This window comes from Oryctolagus cuniculus, chromosome 7 (genome assembly GCF_051225735.1).
Source record: "Oryctolagus cuniculus isolate XC-2025 breed Fujian yellow rabbit chromosome 7, ASM5122573v1, whole genome shotgun sequence".
NCBI lineage: Eukaryota > Metazoa > Chordata > Mammalia > Lagomorpha > Leporidae > Oryctolagus > Oryctolagus cuniculus.
In genome coordinates, this window is record NC_142873.1 from 82,303,254 (window position 1) to 82,329,820 (window position 26,567).

Consider the following 26,567-nt stretch of genomic DNA (forward strand, 5'->3'; position numbering starts at 1 on the left):
GCATAACGGACTTGGAATAATCGTAGGAAAAGAAACAAATGCTTTGAGAGGCCTAATGGTCATCACCGGAGTCATTCAGTTACCTTTTGATAAGTTAAAAGTGCTAATACAATCTACAAAGGGTATTATTCAAATCAAACCAGAAGAACCTGTTGCTCAAATACTAATCATGATTGGAGCGCAGGATGTTAATGGACCCCAAGGGGAGAAATTTGCAGCCTTGTCCCTATCTCTAGCAGATCGACCTCTGTGGACCTTAACCATTAGAGGAAAGTCAATTCAGGGCCTGCTAGACACAGGTGCGGATGTAAGTATAATTTCGGAAAATGATTGGCCGAAGTCATGGCCCCTTCAGCCAGGAGATAATACTTTAGTAGGCCTAGGTGCGGCCATGACACCATCAAGGAGTGCTCAGGTGCTTCATTGGCAGGATCAAGAAGGGAACAAGGGAAATGTGCAACCTTATGTTAGTGCACTCCCCATCACATTATGGGGAAGAGACATTTTAGAACAATTGGGACTGACGTTAACAAATGAGGATCAATTGGAGAGTTCTACAGAACGGCGTATTATGTATAAAAAGGGATATCAGGAGAGAGGATTAGGCTCCAGAGAAGGCAGAAGGGACCTAGCCCAGCCCAAAGGCGATTTTAAAAGACAGGACACGGGTTTTTCGTGGGGGCCACTGAGATGCAGCCGCTGCCATTGTCATGGCTGGACAACAAGCCAAAGTGGATACCACAGTGGCCCCTTACCCAGGAAAAGTTGGCTGCGGTAAATGATATAGTATCACAACAATTAGAGGCAGGCCATTTGCAACCATCAACCTCCCCATGGAATACGCCAATATTCGTGATAAAGAAAAAATCAGGGAAATACCGGTTGTTGCATGATTTACGGGCCGTTAATCAGCAGATGCAACCCATGGGGGCATTGCAACCCGGACTCCCGGTGCCTACTATGATCCCAAAGCATTGGCCACTAATAGTACTCGATCTGAAGGACTGCTTTTTTAGCATACCTCTACATGAACAAGACACTCAGAGGTTTGCTTTCACCGTACCTTCCATTAATCATCAAGGTCCCGACAAAAGATATGAATGGAAGGTGCTTCCCCAAGGAATGACCAACAGTCCTGCCATATGCCAGCTATATGTTGACCAGGCAGTAGAGCCGGTTCGACAACAGTGCCCAAAGGTACAAATTTTACACTACATGGATGACTTGTTAATAACGGCCGAAAGTGAAAGTCACCTAATGGAAGCATATAAGCTGCTGCTATTATATTTGGAAAAAGTTGGGTTACAAGTAGCGCCAGAGAAGATACAAAAAGGGGAAGTAGTACAGTACTTAGGACTTAAAGTAACTTCTGAAAAGGTAACCCCATTAGAATTTGAAATTGCAATAGATGGGTTACAGACCCTTAATGACTTCCAAAAATTATGTGGCAATTTAAATTGGTTGAGGCCCTATTGTAAATTAACTACCGAAGATATGATGCCATTATTCAATATTTTAGAAGGAGATGCCCAGCTTGATTCCCCTCGTAGATTGACAATAGAAGCCCGCTTGGCGTTACAGAAAATTGAAAAACAAATTAAAGCAATGCAGATGGAAAGATGTGATCCACAACAAGCCCTAGAAATATTAATTTTTATGGAACAGCTGTATCCCTTCGCAGTCATTTGGCAAGGAGGACCCTTGTTGTTTGTATACCCACATTCACATGCACCGCGTGTACTATACACCCAAGGCATTGCGGTGGCTGATTTAATATTAACAGCAATAAAAAAGGCGACAGAAATGGCGGGGAAGACTCCAAAGCGATGTGTAGTTCCCTTTGCTCAAGAGGCAGTAGAAGCCTTTACAAGGGAATGCTGGCAATGGGCATACATAGTTCTCATTCTACAAATAGAGATTGACAATCACTACCCTCGCCATCCATTTGTTAACTTCTGCACACAGGTTTCAATAAAACGGGTGCAGAAGGTGCGAAGGGATCCAATTCAAGGGGCAGTTACCGTATTTACGGATGGAGCTAAAGGTGGAACAGGAGCAGCTATATTTAACAATCAACGATATTTTGTTTTAACAGCATCCCCTTCTCCACAACATGCAGAATTAGCTATTATCGCAACAGTATTACGCAGAGAGAGCGCACCCATGAATATTTTGTCTGATAGTGCATATGTGGTGAATGCAGTTCAGATGCTCGCTACACAGTGCCTTATTCTTAAATCCTCCTCAGTCTATTCTTATCTAAGTGAAATTCAGGGGTTATTAAATCAAAGAGAGCATGCTATTTACATAGGCCACATAAGAGCTCATTCTAATTTACCTGGCCCACTTACTCGAGGAAACATGATGGCAGATCACTATTCAAGATTCTTGCTTGCATGCACCGCTTTGGAACAAGCTAAAGAATATCACTCTAAATGGCATGTTAACACCCACACTTTAAGTTTTAAATTTAATATTCCCCGCAAGCAAGCAGAAGATATCATTAGATCCTGTGAAAAGTGCGTTGTTACCATAGTTCCAAAGATTCCTGCGGGAGCCAATCCCCGTGGCCTTAAACCAGGACATATCTGGCAGATGGACGTTACACATATCCCCTCTTTTGGGCGACAAAGCTGTGTTCACGTCACTGTAGATACATACTCAGGTGTAATTATGGCCACAGCCATGAATAAAGAAGGAGTACAACAAGTAATCCAACACTGCTTGCAGGCTTTTGCAGCCTGGGGGGTTCCTCATGTGATCAAAACGGATAACGGCCCAGCGTATACATCAAAGCGTTTTGCTGCATTTTTGAAAGAATTCGGAATTTCCCATATTACCGGTATTCCATACAATCCACAGGGGCAAGCTGTGGTAGAACGCGCTCACTTATATTTAAAAAATTTAATAATTAAACAAAAAGGGGGAATAGGGGAAATGGCCACATCCAACAAGGACGTCTTGGCCCTAGCTCTTTATACAATTAATTTTTTGAACAAGAAAAAGAACGGTAAAACACCTGCAGAAATGCATACTCAATCAGTTGATAAGGAATCAATACAGTGGGTAATGTGGAAGGATTTACAGGACAACCAATGGAAAGGCCCGTTCCCCTTACTCAGAAGAGTACGAGGCGCCGTTTGTTTTTTTCCACAGGGTGCGGCACAACCAATATGGACCCCTGAGAGAAGAATTCGGTTGATAAACCTGCCAGCAGAAGATCTAGAAGAAGAAAACTCCATTTGAGGAAGAAAACAATGAATAACCAATCCCTGGGATCTTTGGAATACGGGACATTTTTCAACAAACTCTGAAGTAGCACGACAAACAAGAGTCAATAGCATGAAGATCACACTGAACTTTACACAGGCGCGTATCAACGCCAAAAAATAAAAAGAAAGGGGGATCTGTGGGGAGCAATTCGGACTATACTGTTACTGGAATTAAGATTTATTCTATGCATCTGCTCTCCCACAATATGGCGCTGGGAGAGAAGTAAACAGCTTCTACCCAGCTGCCTCTCACCAACTTGACAAGCTGCAGGAGCTGCTCCTGATTGGAGGAGAGCGGCGTGCTCGGCGTGTGGGCAGCCGAGTTGGGATTGGTGGAGAGGACTATATAGGAGGAGAGAGACGGCATAGTGGTGTGGGTTGGTTGGAGAGTGCGTTGGAGAGTTCGCGGGGAAGTTCGTTACTTCGTTCTTTCTCATTTCTCTCTACTCATTCTTGCTTTGGGAGTTTGCTGTTTACTTATTCTTACTTTACTATAGAAAGGACTTGTAAAAAAAAAAAAAAAAAAAAAAAAAGGGAAACAACAAGCGCCCGGTCCGGTGCGGCTCCTCCGCGTGCGGAGGAGCAGCACCAGCTGTTCCACTTCCAATCCAGCTCCTTGTTAATGAGCCTGGGAAAGCAGCAGAGGTAGCCCAAGTCCTTGGGCCCCTGTACCCATATTCTGGGAAAAAGCTCCTCGCTTCTCAAAGAAGCTCCTGGCTCCTGGCTTTGGCCATTGCAGCCATTTGGGGAGTCAACCAGTGGATGGAAGCCCTCTGTGTGTGTGTGTCTTCCTGGCTTCGGATCGGCACAGCTCCAGCCGTTGCAGCCATCTGGGGAGTGAACCAGTGGATGGAAGACCTCTCTCTCTGTCTCTACCTCTCTTTGTAACTCTGTCTTTCAAATAAATAAAATAAATCTTTAAAAAAAATCTGGACAAATATTCCCTTTATTCCTAGGTCCACTCTAATTCAACCAGGAAAATTGAGTCACATAAAGAAGAAACAGTCTCAGCTGCCATGTCCTAAACTCAATGATATACAGCGGCTCTGTTTCTGCAAGGATACTGCAGCTGCTCCAGGGCCTGGTGGTTGATGGTGCCCAGGCTATTGTAGACAAAAGCACTGCTCAGAAGCACAGCCAGGGCAAAGATCCACGAGTCATTCTTGGGGTCCCCCTAGAAAGGACAATAGAGCAAGGGACTTAGACATGTACTCTTCATCCATTCATTGTTTTGGTTGTTCATTCACTCTTTTGTCTGTACTACAGTTGAATAGTTGGGTTAAAAACAAATTTTAAACATAATGCTAAAAATAAAATGTCTTTTGATATGTACAACATGCAGGGCTTAAGTTTGTTTAATGAAAAAAATGAATGACAGTGTCAACATGCATAAAATATTTAATAAAGTATTTAACACATGTCAACTAATAAGTGTACAAATATTCCATTGTAATGTTTTTCTCAATAATGGCTATACTAAGGGTACACATCCTATGCAATTAAGTTCATTAGCTGTTCACTGGGTCAGACCCTGCATTTGTTTTTGTGCATATGAAGTCCCATATGACAATCCCTACCCTCAAGAGGATGATTTTCTAGAGCCACAAACAGACCAACATATAAATGTAAACAAACTTAGAATCCTTGCCATGAGTGGAATCCAAAGTTGTACTCACAAATAATAGTGGAGAGAGGGAGGCCTGTGTATATGAACAATGGTTCTGAATTCAGAGTGAGAAAGGATTCTGTGTGACTGGGGCATGATAGCAGCAAGTAGAGAATAGCTCAGCTTTAAACGGTTGATAGGCAGAAAATGGACTTGTGGACATGAAGGGATCAAGCAGGCAAAGAACCAACAGAAGGCAAGCTAGAACTGTCAGCTCCCAATCACATCAGGGAAGTACAGAATGATCCCACTTATGGAAGCAGTGAGTATACATGCTGGAGTGGAAGAGGAGGATAAATGAGATTCACCTCAAGCTATGAAAGGCTTTACCCTATCACAGTGCAAGTCAAAGGGTCAGCCAGTAGTACCTCTTGCATCACTTAATATTCTGGCATCCTTTGATCCTTAACAAATGTAATTAAATGAATAGAAGGTTGGTGTAAGCCATGATTTATTAAAAAATCAACAGTCTATATTGGTTATACATAGATAATAAATGTCTTTAAAACTAAATTTTTAAGCTCACAATTTCTGTGTGTCCCTCCCATCCTTTTATAGTAAGAGAAACCAAAGATCTATTGTTGCTTCTTTCAATTTATACTCAGACTCATTTATGAAGAGGAAATTTTGATTGAACATGTTTTTTGGATCTTCCTTATGTTTTCAAAGAAGTCAGTGAAGGATTCATCTCCAACGTTCAGAGACTTGGTTTAAAAAACTGTGTAATGATAAACAGTTTTTCTAAAGATGATATAAATAGATTTCATCACCGATTGTCTATTTTCACAATCAGTGCCTCCAACTCCATCAACACCATCAACACCATACACTTCAGTAGAGCCCATTGATCCAATAGAATAGAGCTTTCTCAGGAAGCTCTCCCTAACTCAAATGATCAAATTTGTTTTCCACTTTTTGCACTGGTGGTACTCTGACCAGATTACATTGTAGTCTCTACAACTAGCATCTACCCATTACCCTATTTACAGTTATATCTGTGGTCCTTAGTGCAGTGTCCTGGAACTCACTTGTTCATTCATATTTATTAAATTAAATTATTTATGCCAGCATTAAAAATAATAATATTTCTCCATAATATATCACAATATGAGGTTACTAAAGAAATCTGAGGAAGCAACTTAACTTCATTGCTCATTATTGGATTTGCAGTTTAGAGAATTATGTTAGAGAAGGTGAAGTGATGTGCCAAGTTAAACTGTAAGAGGAAATTGGGAGTAGAGAACATTCTAGGCCTTACCTTTTCCACATCACCCAGGCCCTCAGTGTCCAGGAGGACCAGGGTGTGGTTTGGCTTGGAGGGGTGGGGCACGCACCACATCCAGATGCCTTTGGTTTGAGATTGCACCGTGGAGCCCAGAGGGAAGCCTGAAGAGAAAAGGAATAACAAACCCTGACAGCAGACTGACCAAATGCCCATTAAACCTGCAGCAATGTAAGTGCTGGTCATAAAAGGGGTTACTTCTATTTCACCAATGAAAACTACTTTTATATATATGATTTTCTCAAGAAAAATGCATTCTTTCAAAGACCCAAACTATGCCACATGATAGAATTAATATAAGTCTAATTATTATGCCATTTTATGTGAGACTGAAGAGCTCTCTCACATCCCAGCCTCTCCTAGGGTTCCATCAGTGGGAAGACTCACAGGAGACTGGAAGGCAGGCACGTGTTCCTTCTGCTTCCACCTTGCTGGGCCTCAGCATCCCAGTGGCTCAGTCCTCTCTGTCAGGTCACGCAGCTCCATGCAACAGTTCTGGTCTTCACCGAATCCCAGCATCTACTCTTTGCTTGTCTGCCTAGATGCAGGGGTGGTAATGTCCACCTGGCTGTTGTTACTGCTATTCTATGTGTGCTTTTTCACTCTTATGGGTTCCTTTTACACAGTCTATGCCCTTATAAGTAGTCCCCTCATTGAGCTCTCTTCGCTTATTTTCTGAGCAGGCCATGTGTGTCCTGCCAGAACTTAGACTGATACAATAGATTTTGTGATTTTACTCATCCCATCTCTCCCTCCTCATTTTAACCTTTTGCTTTCTCTTCTTATTTATTTATATTTATTTATTTATTTATTTATTTTTTTTTTTGGACAGGCAGAGCGGACAGTGAGAGAGAGAGACAGAGAGAAAGGTCTTCCTTTGCCGTTGGTTCACCCTCCAATGGCCGCCGCAGCCGGCGCGCTGCGGCCGGCGCACCGCGCTGATCCGATGGCAGGAGCCAGGAGCCAGGTGCTTTTCCTGGTCTCCCATGGGGTGCAGGGCCCAAGGACTTGGGCCATCCTCCACTGCACTCCCGGGCCACAGCAGAGAGCTGGCCTGGAAGAGGGGCAACCGGGACAGAATCCGGCGCCCCAACCGGGACTAGAACCAGGTATGCCGGCGCCGCTAGGCGGAGGATTAGCCTAGTGAGCCGCGGCGCCGGCTGCTTTTTCTTCTTAAAGCTAAAGATGAATCCCGTGTTCTGTGCCTCAGGAGGGAGATATAAATTAAGGAAAGGCAGAAGAGAGCTGTGCTTTCCAAAGGCTGAAACCCATAGGGAGATAATTCGAGGATCATGCCCAGGATGATATTTGCTATCCAGCAGTCCTGGATTTTGACCATCTGCCATATGTCAATGCTTCCTTCAACTGACAAGAGAAATGGATGTCACTGGGTACCTCCAAGTTCATCATCTGCATGGTTCAGGTCAATCCCCTTTGACTCCCAGGATGCTCTCACTGAGAGGATAGTCTGAGATGGTCTGCTCTTTCCTACACTGTGGAAATATCTTATTGCTCCCTGATCAATAGGGATGAATCCAACACCCTGTAATCCCACTTGCAAAAAGGACAGCGTATGAATGGAAGTGATACTTCAAAAATTTGTGGAAAAACAGAATTAAATGGTAACTTAATTCAGCACAAAAAAAATTAAAGTCCTGTGTATTTTTTCATAATACAGTTTCCATGAATCTTGAAGATCTCTGAAATGCATGGATTTGAAAAAAACTTTTGCACAAAAATAAACTTACCTTTTGGTTCTATTTTCTGCAAACCTTTTAAAGTTACTTCATAAAAAAAAAAAAATTGCACACACAGTGAGTCACACCTAAAGAGAGGAAGTGGTAATCTGATCCTGCTCATGAACCTGAAATGGAAGCAAATTTCTTTCTTTTTGTTTTTCCTAGTAGATGGTGGGCAGCAAGTGGCAACACAAGTACTAGGATGCCTGTGAATCCTGGGTGGGGTTCTGGGTTCCTGCCTTTGACCTGCCCCAGCCTCAGCTGTTGAGAGCATTTGGGATTGAACCAATGGATGGAAGATCTCTGTCTGTCTCTGTATCTCTCCTTCTTTGTGTGTCTCTCTGCCCTTCAATAAATAAAAATGAATTATACAAATGTAACAAAAAGGAAGACTAGTGGAGTGGATCTTTTGAAAGAGGGAACTCTCCAGTAATGGACTAAAGAATGGACACGCATGGCTGAGGTTGTACATTTGGAGGGGAGAATGAGAAGTTTCTTCTTTGGAGGAGTCATGTTCTTCTTTACAGTGACTGGAGACAAGGAGTGACCACCCTATGTTGTCACTGTTGACCCCTACTGTGACCCACACTCACCATGGTTCTGTCCTGCCAGACGATTCATGAGGTAGGATTTTCCTGTACGATACAATCCCACAATGGCCACCACCACCACAGGCTGAGATATCTGGTTAAGAATCTCCAGTGCTTTGGGATTCACTGTCAGCTTCTCTTCCCAATTTTCCACTAAACAGATAGGGGTCTTCATGGTGATATCAGTTGCCATGGTAACCTGTAACCCAGAAAAACCACTCAGTGGAATATGGGATCCTGCAGTTATCTCTAGTGGTTCTGGGGGACAAATGCACATGAGCTTTTTGCTTGTGGAATGTGTATATCAATCTCCTATGTTTTATACATCTCTAAATGAAAAAATACTTTGCGTAGCATGTCAAGGTCTAGCACAGATGCCTTACATATTTTACTTGACAATTTCTACGAGAACTCAAAAAAACTTTGCCCAGGCTTTTTCAGAATAGAACAAGAAAGGCAAAGTGCTGATGTCAGATCCCTAAGAACACAAACATTTGAGGCACGTAGGGGCAGAACATGATAATAAGGAGATAAAGAGTGGCCAGTAAAGGCATTCCAGGAAAACTATGTCTCTCATTAATCCACCAAATATTTCATGGTAGCTGCTATGTCCTGTACCTTGTTCTAAGTACACAGTATCAAGCAGTGAACAAAACTGACTTAAATTCCTGTTGCATGGAGGTCTGTTCTAGTGAGGGACGATAGTAAATACATAAAATAAATAAAAACAAACTATGTTAAAATAATGGTATGCTCTCAGAAGAAAATTAGCAGAGAAAGAAGAATGGGGAGGGTTGGGGGTTAAATCACACATATATGGTAGTCAAGGAGGACCTCCCGAGAAAGGGAGGAATGAATCGGATGAAGACAGACTGAGAAATCCGTGGGAGCACAGCAGGCTGCATGGAGGAGGACCATTAAAGATGGAAGTGAGATGAAGACCTCAGCTTTTCTCAGAGTAACTAGACAAATACTTTATTTGTATTTCAATACTTTATTCTGTCGGAAACAGATACTTCATATCTATCGGTGATAGGGAGGAGATTCAGGAGCCTGGGTATCTAGGATCTGGCCAGATCTGACAGAATCCCACACCTGGGTGAAATGTAATAAGTAGAGCATAGCATGAAACTCAGATTCAGAAAATAGTCAGCTTGGACTGTCACTTTCTTTCTTGAAAACAATGCTAAGCAGCATTCGCATGTTCATATAACTTTACTACCTATGTGACCACCAAAGATATTATTAACTTCTCTGTGCCTCTAGTTCTCCTTCAATAAAATGGATATACTAATAAGGAAAAATACAGTGATTATTAAATATCTCTTAAAATCTCTGTATTGTAATCATTCCTATATAAGCAAAGCTTAAAAATAGTTCCTGAGAAGGCAGATGGTATAATTCCTAAAGGAAGGTGAAGGACTGGCTTTGTACAGAAACAGTGACACAGCTCCCCAAGGCTCCAGCAAGCAAGGATTAACAGGCAGGAGCACCCAGTTAGAAGGGATGACGGAGGGAGAATGAATCAAGCAAGGGGACTCTAGAGATGTCTTGGGATGTCAAAGCACAATGCTAGACTTGGACTTCAAGGGTTCAAACCCTGGAGTACAAGTCACTCATCGTCTGGTGATCTTGAAAACGACTCTCCTGTGTGAGCCTGGACTTTCCTATCAGTGATAGGAATATCATGATTTTAATCACTGCCTGATTCAGTAACATAACGCTGAGAAAAATGTTCTCAAGGAGAAATTTTTAATTTCCATAATTAAAATACTTTTCATACAATGAACAAACAAATGTACTAATATGTACCTATATGTTCTCTAAGCAGAAAATTATCAAGAAATTATAAATATCCAGGATCTCTGCTAGATAAAAGCATCAATTTGTTTTTTAACAACATTTTCCTTAAATTTCTTTTCTTTTTTATAGGTGGTTGGGAGCAGAAGCAGAGCAGTGAAACATGAGGTTTTTATTGCTGTGTAATAAACCAGAGGAATTATAGAATATTTTTCTCAGAATATAAATTTTGATTTGGGGTAGGCATAGATTAGTTTACAATGTTTCCTTTGTTTCTTTCTTTAATGCAAAACATTCTAATTATTCAAATCAAGAATTTTTTTATTTTTTCAAATGCTTAACTGACACAAAAATTGTACATATTTGGGATGTATGTTGTGGTGCCCCAGGTTAAACAGGCTATTGCAGGCATTTGAGGAGTGATCTCACTGATGGAAATCTCTCTCTCTCTCTTTCTCTCTCTTTCCTTTTATCTCTCTGTCCCTCTGCATTTCAAATAAATAAAGCTTTTTTAAAATTATACAAGTTTGGGGTGCCTTGTGATATGTTGATACATGTATACATTGTATAATGGCCAATCAAGTTAAACATACATACCTCCTCAAACATTTATCATTTCTTAATGGATAAAGCACTCAAAATTTTTTCTTCTAGATTATTCTGTTTTTAAGAAAAATATATAGTATATTTCTACCTGTAGTGACCCTATGTTTAACAGACACCAGAACTTCTTACTCTTATCCAACCATAATGTTCCATCTGTTAAATTACCTTTCCCCATGCCTTCCTACCTGCTCAGCTCCCAGTCTCTAGAAATGATACTCTCAACTTCTATGAGATGATACTTTAAGATTCCATATGTAAGTGAAATCATGATGGGCTTGTCTTTCTGTCCTTAGCTTATTTCACATAACATAATCACCTCCAGTCCCAACCATGTTGTTGCAGATGACAAGATTTCATCAGACACATGGAGAAAGCTCAACCTCCTCACTAAGAACCATGGGAAATGCACATCAAAAACCACCAAGAGCCATCACCTCACTCCAGTTAGATGGAGTATTATCAAAACACAAAAGATAACAAGTGCTGGCCAACAAGTGGAGAAAGGGGAGTCCTTGCCCTTTGTAGGTGGGAATGTAAATTAGGACAGTCATTGTGGAAAACAGTTTGGAAGTTCTTCAAAAAACTGCAAGGAGAACTGCCATCTGATGTAGCAATTCCATCACTGGGTATATATGCAAGGGAAATGAAGCCAGCGTGTTGAAGGGACATCTGCTGTACTGTTCACAATAACCAGTACACGGAAACGTAAGAGTCCGTCCAGATGAAGGGTAGATAAAACACTGCACAAATATACAATAGAGCACAAATCAGGAAACTTGCAACACCAAGTAACAGGTGGAGAAAACAGCTCTGTTAGATGGCTGTAGACCAATGGTTTCCAAAGGTTACTATCCAGCAGGGTCACGTGGGCTGAGGGCTGCAAATGCCTGAATTAGGAACTTCTCACAAGTCCCTCGGATCACTCTGATGCAGTTCTTGTAAGCACTGTGCACTCTAAAAGTGTACTTACGCGCGTGTGATTAGACCACAGTTATTCAAACAGTTGATTAGTGAAAGTGAGATTAGGATTCCATGAAATTTAACTTTGTGGTCTCTTTGGAATATTAAATGTGGTTTTAAAAAAAAAATCAAGTGAAACTTCAAGGATTTAACTTGTCTAAGATAAGGATCTTTTCTCTGTTTCTCAAGGTCCAGCAGGGGACAGCCAGGAGAGGTGTGCACACAGGAGAAGGGAGGCAGGAGGGAGGGACTCCACAGCAGCGCCTCTGCCAGGGGCTGGATCTGGGTCCCTGTGCGCTAAAGAGAGGGGGATCCATCCCTCCTCCGCGCCCGGCGCGCGGCTGGACTGCAGCCCCTGGAGGAAGCCGGAGCAGGAGCAGCGCGTGCGAGGGACACCCGGCGAGCCGCCGCCGCCTCTACACCCCGCAGAGACGCTGAGCCGCCAGGAGAAAGCGCTCGCAAGACACCCGCCCAGGTCCCGGCGCCGTCCTCTCGCTGTCCGTGCCTACCGCCCGCGCCCAGCCTGCGCTAGGAATCCGTTGTGGTCGCTGTCAGTGAAGGGAAGGGGCAAGGACAACCAAGCGCCGGCGCGCACTCACCGGGTCTGGGCGCCTCAGTCAAGGCCAAGTTCTCTGCTGCCCGCACACACCTCTTGAGGTCTGCTTCTCATCTGGCTCCTCGGAAACCCACTGTTGAGCTGGGAAACAAAGCCTATCCGACCTCTGAAATAGGGCAGAGAGGAGGAGAACGGAAACCGAAACCAAAACCACATTCCATAGTTGCGTGGTTTGCAAAGTGTCAGGAAACCCAGGAAAGTCCGCGGATCCCGGCCAGTTTCTGAACTTCTGCGCCCCTCTCCTCACAGACGGAGAGCCGTCCCTGTGTCCACTCGGCCATGCTTGAATCAGGAGCCACCCGTGCCACATCACTGCTGTGTGGCATCCCTGATGGCACTGCCTGGGTTACACCGCACACTCCTGGGCAAGCTGACTGCCCTGGAGAACAGGCCCAGCGACTTGCACAGGAGCCTGGCAGGGACAAGCGCCACATCCTCCGAAGTCCATCAGTGGGATCGCTGGAGGGGGCGCCTGCTCTGGCTGCTGCTGGGGATTGCTGAGGACACACAGGCAAGCACCCTGGGCTCCAGGCAGACCTCAGAAAGGGCCCCTTCACGTATGCGCAGCCCTGTGAGGGTGGCTCAGGTAAGCTGAAGGTGGCTCAGCTCTCACTACTCCAAATGCCCGAAATTCCCATTTTTTAAAAGGACAGATTCATCTACGCAAGGCTTCACCATCTGATTTTTAGCTTAGCTCCAGTCTGCTCTCTCTCAAGGAATGAGACTGAAGTTTTCAAAATAGCAGGGACCTGCTGTCAGGTCAGTTCTCAGCGCACCTCTCAGCTCCATTAGAGAGGGCAGGCATCTTCATAAAGTCAGCATTTATTTCCCTCCATCCCCATAAAGGGCGGTGGTATTTACCTTAAATCGTGCTAAGGAAATGAGTGCTACCTTTGGCTTTAGAGATAGTATGCATATGATAAAAGCAAAGGTACACTCATATGTACCAGTCAGTATTAACCCTGACCACACAATGTGTTATAGTCCATCACCAATTGTATACACATGTCATAACTCTGCTTCTGGTTAGGTCAATTTGCCAGTGTAGTAGATGTGATTATTCATGGTTATTCACACTTGCCTCTTCTCTCATAGGTATTTCCCCACTGTGTTTATGAGGTTGACCATGTGACTTGCTTTGCAAATGAAATGCCAGTGGAAGAGAAAGCATTTGTGAAGACCTTTCAGAGTCTCACCAGCCTGCCTGTGCATTTGCATCCACAATGAGGATACAAACTGCACAAAGGGATTGCTTCTTTAAATTTATCCCAGATGAAAAGAACACAAAAATAGAATTTAAACTAACCTTAAATCTGGATCCGAATTCTGTGGCAAATTTGAGTTACTTCACAAAAAATAAACGTGAATTTTTTCAAACCATTCACATATCCAGGATTATGGTGTATAGTATTGCAATAGCAGCTGGCTAAGCATCTTTTTTGCCTCTCCCCCAAGCATGCACACCTTCTGCCATCAGTTCAGTCTTGCTGGGTGGCTACAGAGTATTACTGCTGTTGTGGGCTGGGTTAGCCTCAAACTTCTATTTCCAGATCTTGTCTTTTACTTAGAGAAGAATTCTAAGTAAGGCCTCAACCACACCGTGCAGCATGATAAGGTTTTGTTAGGTAGGAAGTCAGATATGAGCTTATGTGTGTGTGACATAAAGGCCTAAGGAAAAGACATCTATGTCTGGCATATGCATCTGCATCTCAAAGTCATCCCATAAAAGTTTCAGGGGCAGCCCCTTATTTGCATCCTGCCCTGCCCCCTCTTACCTGATAACCTGCCAGGTGTGAGTCCCTGCCCCTTATGCCTTGATAACCTTCCAGATGCAGCCCAGTATCTGCATTTCAAATACCCTGCTCTGGATCCCAGTTCTCCAGGGGGTCTTGTTCACCCTTCCTCTAAACTCAGGTCTGGGCCAGCTAGGCTTCCTCCTGTCTGATACCTTCAGGGAAAACTAAATCCTTTCTTTAGGGAGGAGATATGTGAAGAGAAAGACCCATCTCCTTAAAAACCCCTGGCCTCAACCGGACTGCTTGCTCAGCCCTCTTCCTCTCTGCTGAGCCGCCCGCCTGAGCTGGTCAGGTGTAATCTCTCCACTCAACCATGTAACCTCGCTCCCCCCGACCCAGTCTGAGTGACTGGGCACTCTCTCTCAGGTCCTGTCTGGAGAGGTGGCCATCCATTCTTATGGATGCCCCTACCCTAATAAACTTTTCTACTTTTTACTTTCCACTACTCTGTCTCACGCCTGAATTCTTTCTTGCATGAAGACAAGAACCCATTCTCTGGTAACATTTTGGCAACCATGAAGGGATTTTGAGAAGACATCGGAGGTCAGTATTCCTTCCCTCAAGCAGGGCTGGATCTGTGGAAGTGACCTTGAATGTCCAGCACCCCACAGCTCTCCAAGAATGCGGAGTCCCCCCGGCCATGGCTTAGCTACAGCCCAAACTCCAGAGGGATTGTAAGGAATGGGAGGGAAATTAGGAAGGGCATTTGGCTGAGAACCTGGAGACCTCCTGCAACCCGAGGACCTGATCTCTCTCTTGGAGGGATGCCTGGTCACTCTGCCTATTGCTACGCGAGCATGGTCTAGCTTTGGTAGAGGCTAATATTGGCCCTCCAGGTAAACTCGGACAACTAGGTAGTGGGCAATCTTGAGCAATAGGAGATTTCGAACACCCACTCAGCCTGCAGACATCAGGGCCTTTCCCTTGCTCTCCTCTAGTTGAGATCCATAGGGGAAGCTGAGGGCTGTAGTTCACATCTTGTCCTCTGTTGCTTTCCCTCTCTCTCCTCCCAGGTCTCCCACCCCCTCTCTTTGTTTCTCCTCATCTCCATTCCTATACAGCTGGCCAGGAGAAAGAGAGGAAAAAAAATTCCAAGGTCTCTCCATCTAAGAAAGGGGAAAAGCTCTTACTGATTAACCCTTTCCAACCTGGTAGAGGGTTTTCTGTCTTTGCAACTTATGGTAGCTCTGGTGCATCAAAGTTTTTGTGCACTGCCTGTTACTGTTGCTAAGCTTTGATTGCCTGAGGACTGAATCTGGAAAGGAGCTAAAGTTAACTATCTGTTTTAATTGACTGAGTGATTGCAGTAGTCCTGATTGGATCTGGCTTAGGTTGAATTATAGGAGGTTCCCAGCACTCTTGGTGAAGTGGTCCACCTACCCAACCCCAGGGCCAGTCCTTCTAGGCCCCAGCGTGCTCAGTCTTCCCTGTTAATGGGGACCACAGCCTTTCTCTGCACTCTCTTCCAGTCAACTTGGCCTGCCACACCCATGCAGGCAAGGCCAGATATCTCTAGGGAGAGTGCTTCCTAGGGCTGTTTTTTTTCCCTCTCCATTTCCAATTCAAAAACCCCTCCTAATTAGGGGGGGGGGGAGGGAGGGAAATGCCTCTGGCTACTGCTGGCCTTACCTAAGGGAGCAAGAACCTTAATCCATTAACCCTTTCCAACCTGATGGGTCTTTCTCTTTGCAGTTAATGGAAACCTAAGCAATGGGCTCCTACACTGATGATCAGCTCTTTTCTGTGCTGCTGTCCCTGACTTAGCTGATGAGAGTTTTCACGTGTCTTGAAGGTTTCATATTTTTCTATTGTCAGGACTGAGTCTTGATTGGGAAAACTACTATGTGAAGTTGTTTACGTTATTTGCCTGTCTTTAATGTTTGAGTGATTACCTAACTCTGATCAGATCTAACCCACAGCCTTGGTTAAAATGCTCAGGTTAAACGTACTAACTTTTGGCTAAATGGTTTGACAATTTAAATTCAAAGGAGTTTTCCAACTTTGAGGCTTCCAGTCAGAGCCTTGGAACTCTCAAAGGAGGAGACTCTAGATTTGTTAAAGTAACAGCTATTTGAATCAATTCAGATTATGCGAAGTACATTAAAATGCTATAAATGATGTCAGACCTATGTTGTATTCATGTTTTTGCCTTCCAGCTAGAGTGGTCTTATAAAAATGAGAGTGAATTCTCTGTATACAAGCCTTTATGTTGTTAACTAAAGTAAGCCAATACAGACTGGTTCAAAAAATTGGGTTAATGCAAACACACTTTAGTTTGCCTGGTTCACTTGCTCAGTTTTACATGTCTTTGATATGCTTTAAACTTGTTTCTCTAAAAGATGGAGATCTTTTCAAAGTTGTAAGCATGCACTAGTATCCGTGTTTGCTGCTCAGGAGGTGTTATCCTTATTAGTTACTTAAAAGCATGGAAATATAATTTTGGTTTTAAAAATAATTCAGATAATGGTGTGGTATTCATTAATAACTCAGTTTCTTAAGCCATCTAGGCATTGGTGCTAAGTAAAACATGGGAAAATGTATTATGTGTACTTTTATACTTTTAACATCTTAACTTCGATAAGAGAGACAGTTTCGGTTTGTTAGCATGTATTCTCATAAACCTATGAGAACATAGGTTGTCCCTACATGACAATTCAAGACTATGTAAAAGTAACTATGGGTGTAAGTTCAGAAGGTGTGAGCAAGTCACAAAAAGTTTTAAAAAGTTTATGATTTTAAAACATTGTTTACAGAGTTTTCTATAAGTTAGTGTTAATGCCAAAATTACACTGACCTGAAGTTGAAATCTGATCTTCTGTTACAACAATGGGGGTTTAAAAAAAATGTGTACTAATGTTAGTAAATATCTGGAAATGGTCTCAATCTTAAATCTTAATCTGTTTTAGGAAAAACAGTAACGTCTCTTTTTAACAGTGTCTGCTTAATCCGTTACTCTGCCATGCCATTTCTAAAGTTAGGTCGTGGCCGGCGCCATGGCTCCATAAGATAATCCTCCACTTGCAGCGCTTGTACACCAGGTTCTAGTCCCGGTCAGGGTGCCAGATTCTGTCCCGGTTGCTCCTCTTCCAGTCCAGCTCTCTGCTGTGGCCCGGCAAGGCAGGGGAGAATGGCCCAAGTCCTTGGGCCCTGCACCCGCATGGGAGACCAGGAGAAGCACTTGGCTTCTGGCTTTGGGACAGCACAGTGTGCCAGCTGCAGCGCGCTGGCTGCAGTGGCCATTGGGGGGTGAACCAATGGAAAAGGAAGACCTTTCTCTGTCTCTCTCTCTCACTGTCCACTCTGCCTGTCAAAAATAAATTAATTAAAATAAATAAAGTTAGGTCGTGTAAACTCTGTTTGACTCTGTTAAATAGTTCTGAGATGATTTTGTGTGCTAACTCTTATGTTCAAGGTTTTTTTTATTTCTGGTATATTCGACAGTAAGAGACCTAGAATTCATGTTCTGCCGAAGTAATCTATTGTGTACTCTACTGTCTCTGTTAAGTTCAGATTGATGAAAAGCATTGCTAAGTATCATTATGACTAGATCTGGTCTAAAAGTCTTAAAATCACCCTGACTAAATGAATGACTATCATTTCAGGATGTTAAGGAATTCTATTTTGATCAGATACTCTTGGCACCTTTAACAGACTTTCTGAAAATCACAGTTCTAAATTCTCTGGACTTTTGGTATCTCCAGAGGGCCCGTGGGGATGTCAAAAGATATATCTCTCATCTTGCAGAGATAATAACCAATCAGCTGTTTAGATTAAAAGTGCTGCCACGATGTAAAATGATGCTAAACTTCAGTTATAAACATGTTCCTTTCTAGCTGCTTCAGTCTCTGGCTCAGAAGCCAGATCCTTTAAAGAGGGACTGACAAAGTCTCCATCCAGCTAATGCTGAATAACCAGGCATTGCTAGTTCAAATGTATTGCGAGTTCAAACGTGGATCAAACAGAGGTCTAACCAAAAGGGAGAAAGTGTTCCAAAAGAGACTTAGAGATGATTGGAGATGGTTATGTGGCAGATGCTAGAGAACTGGGTTCCAGGAGCCCAAGAAAGCTCTAGTGTCCACAGGCTACATGGTGAAAACCCAGAGCCCAAAACCTAAACTTATGGGTTACACAGTAAGAGTAGTTAAACCCAGAAACCCAGACCCATAACCCACTGGAAGGATGGCAGAGACATCTGTCACAATTTCTCCTCTAAGTCAGGCTACACAGTAAACACTGGTTAAATGCCAGTTAAATCTGAAAGCCCAGGAATTCAGGCTAAGCAAGACTCAACTCGCTGCCTCACTTCTCCTCTTTTCTCTTCCAGAAAGGAAGTTACTACTGTTCTGCAGGACTCTCCACTGTGATGTACAGCTTGATCCCCAGACCTTATATAAGGGATAACTAATCTTTGCTGTGATAATTCCTGGCCACAGTATAGAGGACCAAACAGCATAGCCAGAAAAAGAGAGGTTAAAACTATAGAGTAATGTTACAGCTACATTGGTTTTTTGGTGTACACCGTAAATGGGCAGAACTCACCTTTTAAACCAAATTGAGGGAAAGATAAGAAGTTGTACTGGTGACCTCAAAGCATGCAAGCAGGTCACCACAGTTGATCTTACCTAAAAGGTCATTGTTCTCCTCATGGGCACAGTCTTAACATGATTTTTTTTTTAACTTTTAACTTTTACTAAGTGTCATATTTGCCCATGATCATAGTTTTCTATGTCACCCTGATATTAAAGAAATCTTCAAAAATCAGGGTTGGGTTGAGCACCCCCTTGACTGACATCATAGAGACTGACTCCATGGTCTACTTTATTAGAGACCAGGAAAATGAGGAGCAAGCTAGCAGCAGGAGCAACCTAAAGATAGGCAACAGGCCAACCAATGGCTGCTTAACATGGTGATCTGCCATCAAGGAGACCCAGCAAGGCCAGTGCACCCCAAATGGCATCTGTTTCCGGTATGAGGAGCCAGGGCATTGGGCAAGCAGCTGTTGTGACAGAAACTGGCTTCTGTCAGCTCTGGCGAGAGCAAGGCCACTGGGATGTGAAACTGCCCTGGGTGTCGAAGGACTCTTGGTTCAGAACCGCAGGCCCTATGGCTCTGTGCTAAAAAGCCTTTGGCTCTGCCCAGCCTCTGCCCAGCTTCCAACTCTAGTCACTGCTATTGAGGGGATGGCCTAGGGTGAGTGGAACATAAGTTGTCTATTTGTACCAGCCTCCTATCTAGCTCTCTTCCTAGTCCAGCCATGTAATGTAAGTCAACAGGGTGCCTCCCTTAAAGGAGATTTGCATCTCTTGCAATTCTCTTCCAGCACCCCATGGATAGGTCTGGGCCTCACATACCCAGACAGGCCCTAAAACAACACTACTAGTCGAACAATACCCTATACCTTGTGCGGTTGTGTGAGTGCAGCCTGTTGAAATCCTTGCTTAGTATATACTAAGTTGATCTTCAGTGTATGAAGGTAATTGAAAATGAAATTCGATGAAGGGCGGGATGGGAGAGGGAGTTGGGGGGCACGGAAGGGAGGGAGGTTGGGGGGGAAGCCACAACAATACAAAAGTTGCACTTTGTAAATTCACATTTATTAAATAAAAAAAACTATATAACAAACAAATAAACAAAAAAGAAACAGAAAAAAAAGAACTTAATACTTTACTCCTTTAGTATTTTTTATGTTCTACTTAAAACTATTGGTTGAACTCTGTAATTAATACACAATTACTCTTAGGTGTTTTTTTTAATGCTATAACTAGTACTCAAATAGTATTTTACACTTTGTGTTTCTGTGTGGGTGCAAAGTGTTGAAATCTTTACTTAATATATGCTAAATTGATCTTCTATATATAAAGATAATTGAAAATTAATCTTGATGTGAATGAAAGGGGAGAGTGAGTGGGAGAGGGGAGTGTTGTGGGTGGGAGGGAAGTTATAGGGGGGAAGCTATTGTAATCCATAAGCTGTACTTTGGAAATTTATGTTCATTAAATAAAATAAAATATAAATACATATATAAAAAAAAAACAAATAGTATTCAGCTTAGAAAGCCCTTCCTGCCAGTTCCTTAAAAACAAAAACAAAAACAAACAAACAAAAAAAAACCAGGGCTTTCAGTAACAGCTAACTTAGATAGTCCTACACCTATTTGGGCAGGTCCTCACTGAGGACTTAAAGGGCCTATCTCTTGAGGGGGGTGCACAATAATGTAGATGGTTGAATGTAAATGATTTGTTAGTCTATTTCGTTTCCCAGCCTGAGACTCTAGTATTGTACATTGGCTTAACTTCCTAGCAAAACTAGCTACCAGATATCCAGAGGGAAAAAAAGCATTGCTAGTCCATTAGAGTGATAATTATTTAACCCTTATTGTCACCCCAGGGGAGAGGAAACCAGCCCCAGAGAGGATATGGGCTCCCAGCTGTATGTCACTGAGAGGCAGGGATTTGCATTAGGAGTGCTAACTCAGGATCTGGGACCTGTAAAGCAGCCTGTGAGCTACTTTTCTAAAACCTTAGACATGGCTGCACAAGGATGGCCTCCCTGTCTAAGGATATTAGCAGCAGCCACCTTGCCGACAGAGGAGGCATCTAAAATTACATTGGGACAAGATATTGCCCTTTATACCTCATATCAAAGAAATTCTCTATTAGAACACAAGGGCTCTCACTAGCTCACAGATTGTAGAATACTAAAATATCAGGTCCTCCTTCTAGAAAACCCTCAGGTAAAAATAAGGCATTGCTCTATTTTGAATCCAACTACCTTAATGCCTGTTCCAAGGGAAAGTGGTCCCCTCCACTCCTGTACTGAGACTATAGACTTGATCTATGCCAGCAGAAGGGACCTAAAAGACAGGCCCCTAACTAATGCAGATGAAGTTTGGTTCACAGATGGAAGCAGCTTTGTCAGGGATGGAACCTGCTTCTCAGGGTATGCAAGAGTTATGGCATGGCATGTTATTGAAGCTCGTGCCCAGGAACTTCTGCTCAGTTAGCAGAACTGATCACCCTAACCAGAGCTCTAGAACTAGGTAAGGACAAGAGAGAATAACCCCCAGGGGTCTCAACCTCCACCTTTAATTAAACCTATGCAGCAAAAGGGAAGTTACCCTGGGAAAGGATGGCAAATAGATTTTACACAGATGCCATTCTGTCAAGTCTATAGGTACCTGCTTGTACTTATAGACACCTTTACTGGATTGGTAGAAGCCTTCCCAACCAGAACTGAGAGAGCTCAATGGCCAAAATTCTCCTGAAGGAAGTTAGTCCACGCTTTGGTCTCCCAAAATCTTTACAAAGTAACAATGGGCCTTCCTTCATCTCCCAGATACACAAGGGATTTTTAAGGCCCTAGGAATAACCTGGCCCCTTCACTTTGCATGGAGACCTCAGTCTTCCAGTAAGGTAGAAAGAGCCAACCAGACTCTATGGAAAACATCACAAGTATAGAAATATGCACTTGGTAAGAAAGGTTAAGAAGGAAAGAGTGTTCTTGGTAAGAAAGGTTAAGAAGGAAAGAGTTTTTTTTAATAAGGAAAGGACATGGTTTGTAAGAATGACTTTATCCTGATGGCTAGTTTACTCTAGACTGGAATGGAAATGATGGAATGTTTCAAGTAAGTTGAAGAGGGTGTGTGGAAGTCACAAAAGGTTATGAAAGAAAGAAATATTGGACATGCTAACTGCTGTTCTGGGAGGTATCTGTGCTGTGTTCCAGGAAGAATGTTGTCTTTGGGTCAATCAGACTGGACAGGTAAAAACCCAAAATTCGTACTTTTCCTGGAGAAAACCAAGCACCTCCAGGACCAGGCCAAGCAGGGTTGGGATTTCTAGCCTGACATCTTGTCATGGAAATCCTGGCTATTTCCTATGCTTGGCCCAATAACTTCTGTAATCTTGCTCCTTCTCTTTGGACCGTATGTTTTTAATGCCCTTGTGTGTTTTGTCTCTAACAGAATAAAAGCTGTCGAACTCCAAATGGTCATCAGACAAGGCTTCCAGCCCATTCCATTGGACAACCTGAGCAACCCTTTGGACCAAGCAGGACAGTCTTTCCAAGGCTACTGTTGCAGACCGTAAGACAGATAGCAAGAGGAAATACTCAAATCCTCCTCGACACCCATATGCCAGCTTTGAAGAAGCTACAGGAAATGGAACTCCATCCATAATCACAAAGAAGAATTTTGGGTATTCCCTCTTGAGGGGAGAATGTTAGGTAGGAAGTCAGATGTGAGCTTATGTGTGTGTGACATAAAGGCCTAAAGAGAAGATGTCTATGTCCAGCATATGCATCTGCATCTCAAAGTCATCCTGATAATGTTTCAGGGGCAGCCCAGTGTTTGCATCCTGCCCTGCCCCCTCCTACCCGATAACCTGCCAGGTGGGGGTCCCTGCCCCTTCTGCCTGACAATCTTCCACAGTCTTCCAGATGCAGCCCAGTATCTGCATTTCAAATACCCTGCTCCAGATCCTGGATTAGGACAGAGGCAGCTAGGCTTCCTCCTGTCTGATATCTTCAGGGGAAAACTCAGATAGGAGCTTCTTAATATTTACATCCATAAAATCCTTTGTTTCAGGAGATGTGTGAAAACAAAGACCCATCTCCTTAACACCCCCCCCCCGCCTCAATGGGACTGCTCAGCCCTCTGCCTCTCTCTGCTGAGCCACCCACCTGCTTGCCCAGGTGTAATCTCGCCACTCAACCATGTAACCACGCTCTTCCCCAGTCCGAGAGAGGTGCCCATATGTTCTTACTTGTCAATGGATGTCTCTTCCCTATTTTACTTTCCACTACTCACTGTCTCATGCCTGAATTCTTTCTTGTGTGAAGAAAAGAACCCTGCCATTCAACAGTAACATAGGGATCACGCACTGTCCATGTGTCTGGAATTAATGGGGACCTATGCCTGCCAGTGATCTGATCTTATGTAGCTTAACCACAGTAGCCGGAGACACACCCCTCGAACATCCACCAGGTGCCATTTGTAATGGATATTTGAGGCAATGCCCAATATTTCCCCCTTTTTGTTTTATATTAAAGAGAGAAAGAGGAACTGAGCACAGAGTGTGCCTTTATTATGTTGTCCCCGCTGACTGGGGTCAGCCCTTTAGGGAACATGTCTGTCTTAGATTGTCCCCCTCTGGGGATCTTACCCGTCTTTGACTACTACTCCAGCTGTTAAGGGCTGCCCCAAGGGGATCTTACCCATCATTGGCTACCACCTCAGCAACTCAGGGTATGATGTATTATACCTTTACATCTTAGCAGTGGTCATGGTGGATGTATAGGGTTCCCAATCTGGTGCTTAAAGAGCAGCATAACCCGGTTCTTAAAGAGTGGCATGTTGTTGTCAGACCACCATTAACTGGACCACAGCGATGTGATCTTAGACAAATTTACAAGGACAACGGAGACCAAGGGGCCCACAAGGGGGAGGAGATAACGAAGCCATCCCCCAAGGCCCGACCACAGGTATTAGAGCTTCTTGGAGGGTCTTGATCTTGTCCTGAATGATGGCGGATTGATTAACATAAAAGCAGCACTCCTGATGTACCATGATGATCCAGTCACAATGAGGCAGAGAGTCCAATATGGCCTTTTTATCCCGGTAAGAGAAAAGAAAAATTGCTCCTCAGGAGGGGGTCCTCCTGGGTGACCTTCTTCGGCAAAGGGGAGATATTGGTTTCTCGCAGGTACCCATGTGGAATTGGAACTCCTCTGAGGGAAGACACATCCAAATCCTCTACCAGCACTTATCAATGGGTCTGGTCCTTGCCACCATCCCGTTAATGGGTCCTTCCATTTTACCCTAACTGAAAGGTAGAGTACTTGGAGGGACCAATGTTTGCAAAAGGCTGACAAGGGCTGATGTTTTGGAAAATTTAAAATATTTAAGGTGAGCATGGCCATTCATAGCTGGTCTTGTGGGGGTATGATTCCCCCTTTTTGTTTTATATTAAGTTGGTCTTTCAAATTTTTATTTTATTTTTTTCATGATTGTCCTTGTGGGTTGTGAGGAATTTTTCTTTTTTTTTTTAATTTTATTTTTGTTGAATCATTTTACATCTTGGCAGCACTTTTAATCTAAACATCCCGATTGGTTTTTATCTCTGATAGATTAGAGATATATTTTTGACATCTACAGGGGCCCACTGGAGATACCAAAAGTTTAGAGAATTTAGAACGTTGATCTTTAGAAAGTTTGTTAAAGGTGCCAAGAGAACTTAGAGTATCTGGTTAAAATAGAATTTTTTTAACATTTTGAAATGATATTCATTTATTTAGTTAGGTTGATTTTAACACTTTTAGACCTAATTTAATCAAAATGATATTTAACATAACTTTTTAAGCCTTAATGTGTTTTTATTCATCTAAACTTAACAGAGACATTAGAGTAAACTATAGATTACCTTGGCAGAACATGAATTCTAGGTCTCTTGTTGTTGAATAAACCAGAAATAAAAAACCTTGAACATAAGTGTTAGCACACAAAAGCATTACATAACTCAGAACTATTTAACAGAGTTAAAGAGAGCTTATAAGACCTAACTCTAGAAATGGCTGAGTAACCAATTAAGCAGACACTGTTAAAAAGAGATGTTATGGGGGGGCGGAGCCAAGATGGCGGAATAGTGAGGGCACGCACCGATAGCCCGGGAAAATTTAGTTTAATAAAAGGGGAGTTACGGTAGCCTCAGAAAAAAGAACCAGGAAAATATTGCAGGGGAAACTCTTCTGGATCAAGTGGCCGTGAATCGGAGGACCTACTGGGAGAACAAGGTCGCCCACCGCGTGGAAGCCAAGCCGCGGGACCGAGTAGGGTCTGCGCGCCAGTTCTCGAAGGGGAGTGCATCCCACACAGACAACAGCGGGGAGACTTGGGACATTCAGGGCTCCGAGTCCACACATCGGCGCTGGAAGGGGAGGTGAGCTCAATAACCCGAGACATTGGTGGGAAAACGGGGGTCAGAATCTAGAGGGGGGCCGGAAAGTGCAGCAAACTCACTACCGGAAAGAAGGAAAAAAAAGCTTCGGGGTTTCTCTTCCCCCTAACCTTGCAAAGGTTACAAGGCTGCAAGGCTTGAAGAATTCCCAAGAGACAAAGAGCAGGCCCCCTCTCTGGATTTACATACCAATGGGGGAGAGCTAAGGAACTGAGTCACTACAATTCAGTAGCCTAGACAACCCAGTGGGAGTCCAGAGGAGCCTAACAGGACTCTGGGACTCTGCGGGTAGAAGCCAAAGACTGGAAGCCTTGCAGTGTTACTTACCCCCTGAATAAATAAAATACATAAATAAATAAAAAGAGAGAGATTTACCACGCATAACCTGAGGGTGTCACCTTTGCACACCCTTAACCAGGAAGAACCAGGCAGAGCTCTCAGGCCACACCCATTTCAAGCCTCCAAGGCTCCTCCATCAGGAGGCAGTCCACTTAACACGGACACAGTATAAAATAAAATAAAAAAAATAAAAAAAAACGCACAGTGACGCAAGAAGAATTAACTATGCCAGGTAACAAACACAGAAATCGAGGGAACAAGATCAACGATGACAATATGATGCCTCCAAATAAGCAAAACACCCCAAGCCAAGATTATGAAGATGATGAGATAGAAGAAATGCAAGATACGGATTTCAAAAAATTTATGATAAGAACATTTAGAAGTTTTCAAAAGCAAATCCTTGAACTACAGAAATCCTAATGGACAAGATTGAAAATCTCTCTCGTGAAAATGAAATTTTAAGGAAGAGTCAAAATGAAACTCAGAAACTAGTAGAACAGGAAAGTGTGATAGTGAAGAGAAATCAAAATGAAATGAAGAGCTCAATAGATCAAATGACAAACACATTAGAAAGCCTTAAAAACAGAATGGGTGAAGCAGAAGAGAGAATATCGGACTTAGAAGATAGAGCACAGGAAAACATACAGTCAAACCAAAGAAAAGAAGAGGAAATTAGAAATCTAAAAAATATTGTTGGGAATCTACAGGATACTATTAAAAAAACCAACATTTGGGTTCTAGGAGTTCCTGAAGGCATGGAGAGAGAGAAAGGATTAGAAGGCCTTTTTAGTGAGATACTAGCAGAGAACTTTCCAGGTTTGGAGAAGGACAGAAACATCCTAGTACAGGAAGCTCATAGAACCCCCAATAAACATGACCAAAAGAGATCCTCACCACGACATGTGGTAATTAAACTTAGCACAGTGAAACATAAAGAAAAGATCCT

The 26,567-nt window shown here is 43.1% G+C and overlaps 2 protein-coding genes across 6 annotated transcripts in view; one reads left to right on the top strand and one right to left on the bottom strand.

Annotated features, from left to right (window-relative positions):
• The window catches only part of LOC100349005 (guanylate-binding protein 3), a 52,127-nt gene that overhangs the window by 16,295 nt on the left and 9,265 nt on the right, over positions 1-26,567 (bottom strand). The window contains exons 2-5 of one of the 4 annotated variants that reach the window (XM_002715512.6): positions 12,515-12,637; positions 8,553-8,748; positions 6,197-6,324; positions 4,337-4,446 (exon numbers count right to left, since the gene is read on the bottom strand). In XM_002715512.6, the coding sequence (XP_002715558.2) occupies positions 4,337-4,446; positions 6,197-6,324; positions 8,553-8,742 (428 nt within the window). In that variant the 5' untranslated portion in view covers positions 8,743-8,748; positions 12,515-12,637. Of the gene's footprint in view, positions 1-4,336; positions 4,447-6,196; positions 6,325-6,607; positions 6,759-8,552; positions 8,749-12,514; positions 12,638-26,567 lie in introns of those variants that run through there. The other 3 variants (XM_089300411.1, XM_089300412.1, XM_089300413.1) reach the window with 3 other exon arrangements.
• LOC149125632 (uncharacterized) lies at positions 12,638-23,392 on the top strand. 2 transcript variants are annotated; one of them, XM_089300432.1, is made up of 2 exons: positions 12,638-13,117; positions 22,291-23,392. In XM_089300432.1, exons 1-2 carry the CDS (start codon positions 12,863-12,865, stop codon positions 22,501-22,503), a joined length of 468 nt encoding a protein of 155 aa, XP_089156558.1. In that variant the 5' UTR covers positions 12,638-12,862; the 3' UTR covers positions 22,504-23,392. The 2 variants fall into 2 exon arrangements, 1 of the variants encoding a protein (XP_089156558.1); XR_016210945.1 differs by lacking the exon at positions 22,291-23,392 and adding an exon at positions 13,627-13,911 and having other exon boundaries at positions 12,693-13,117.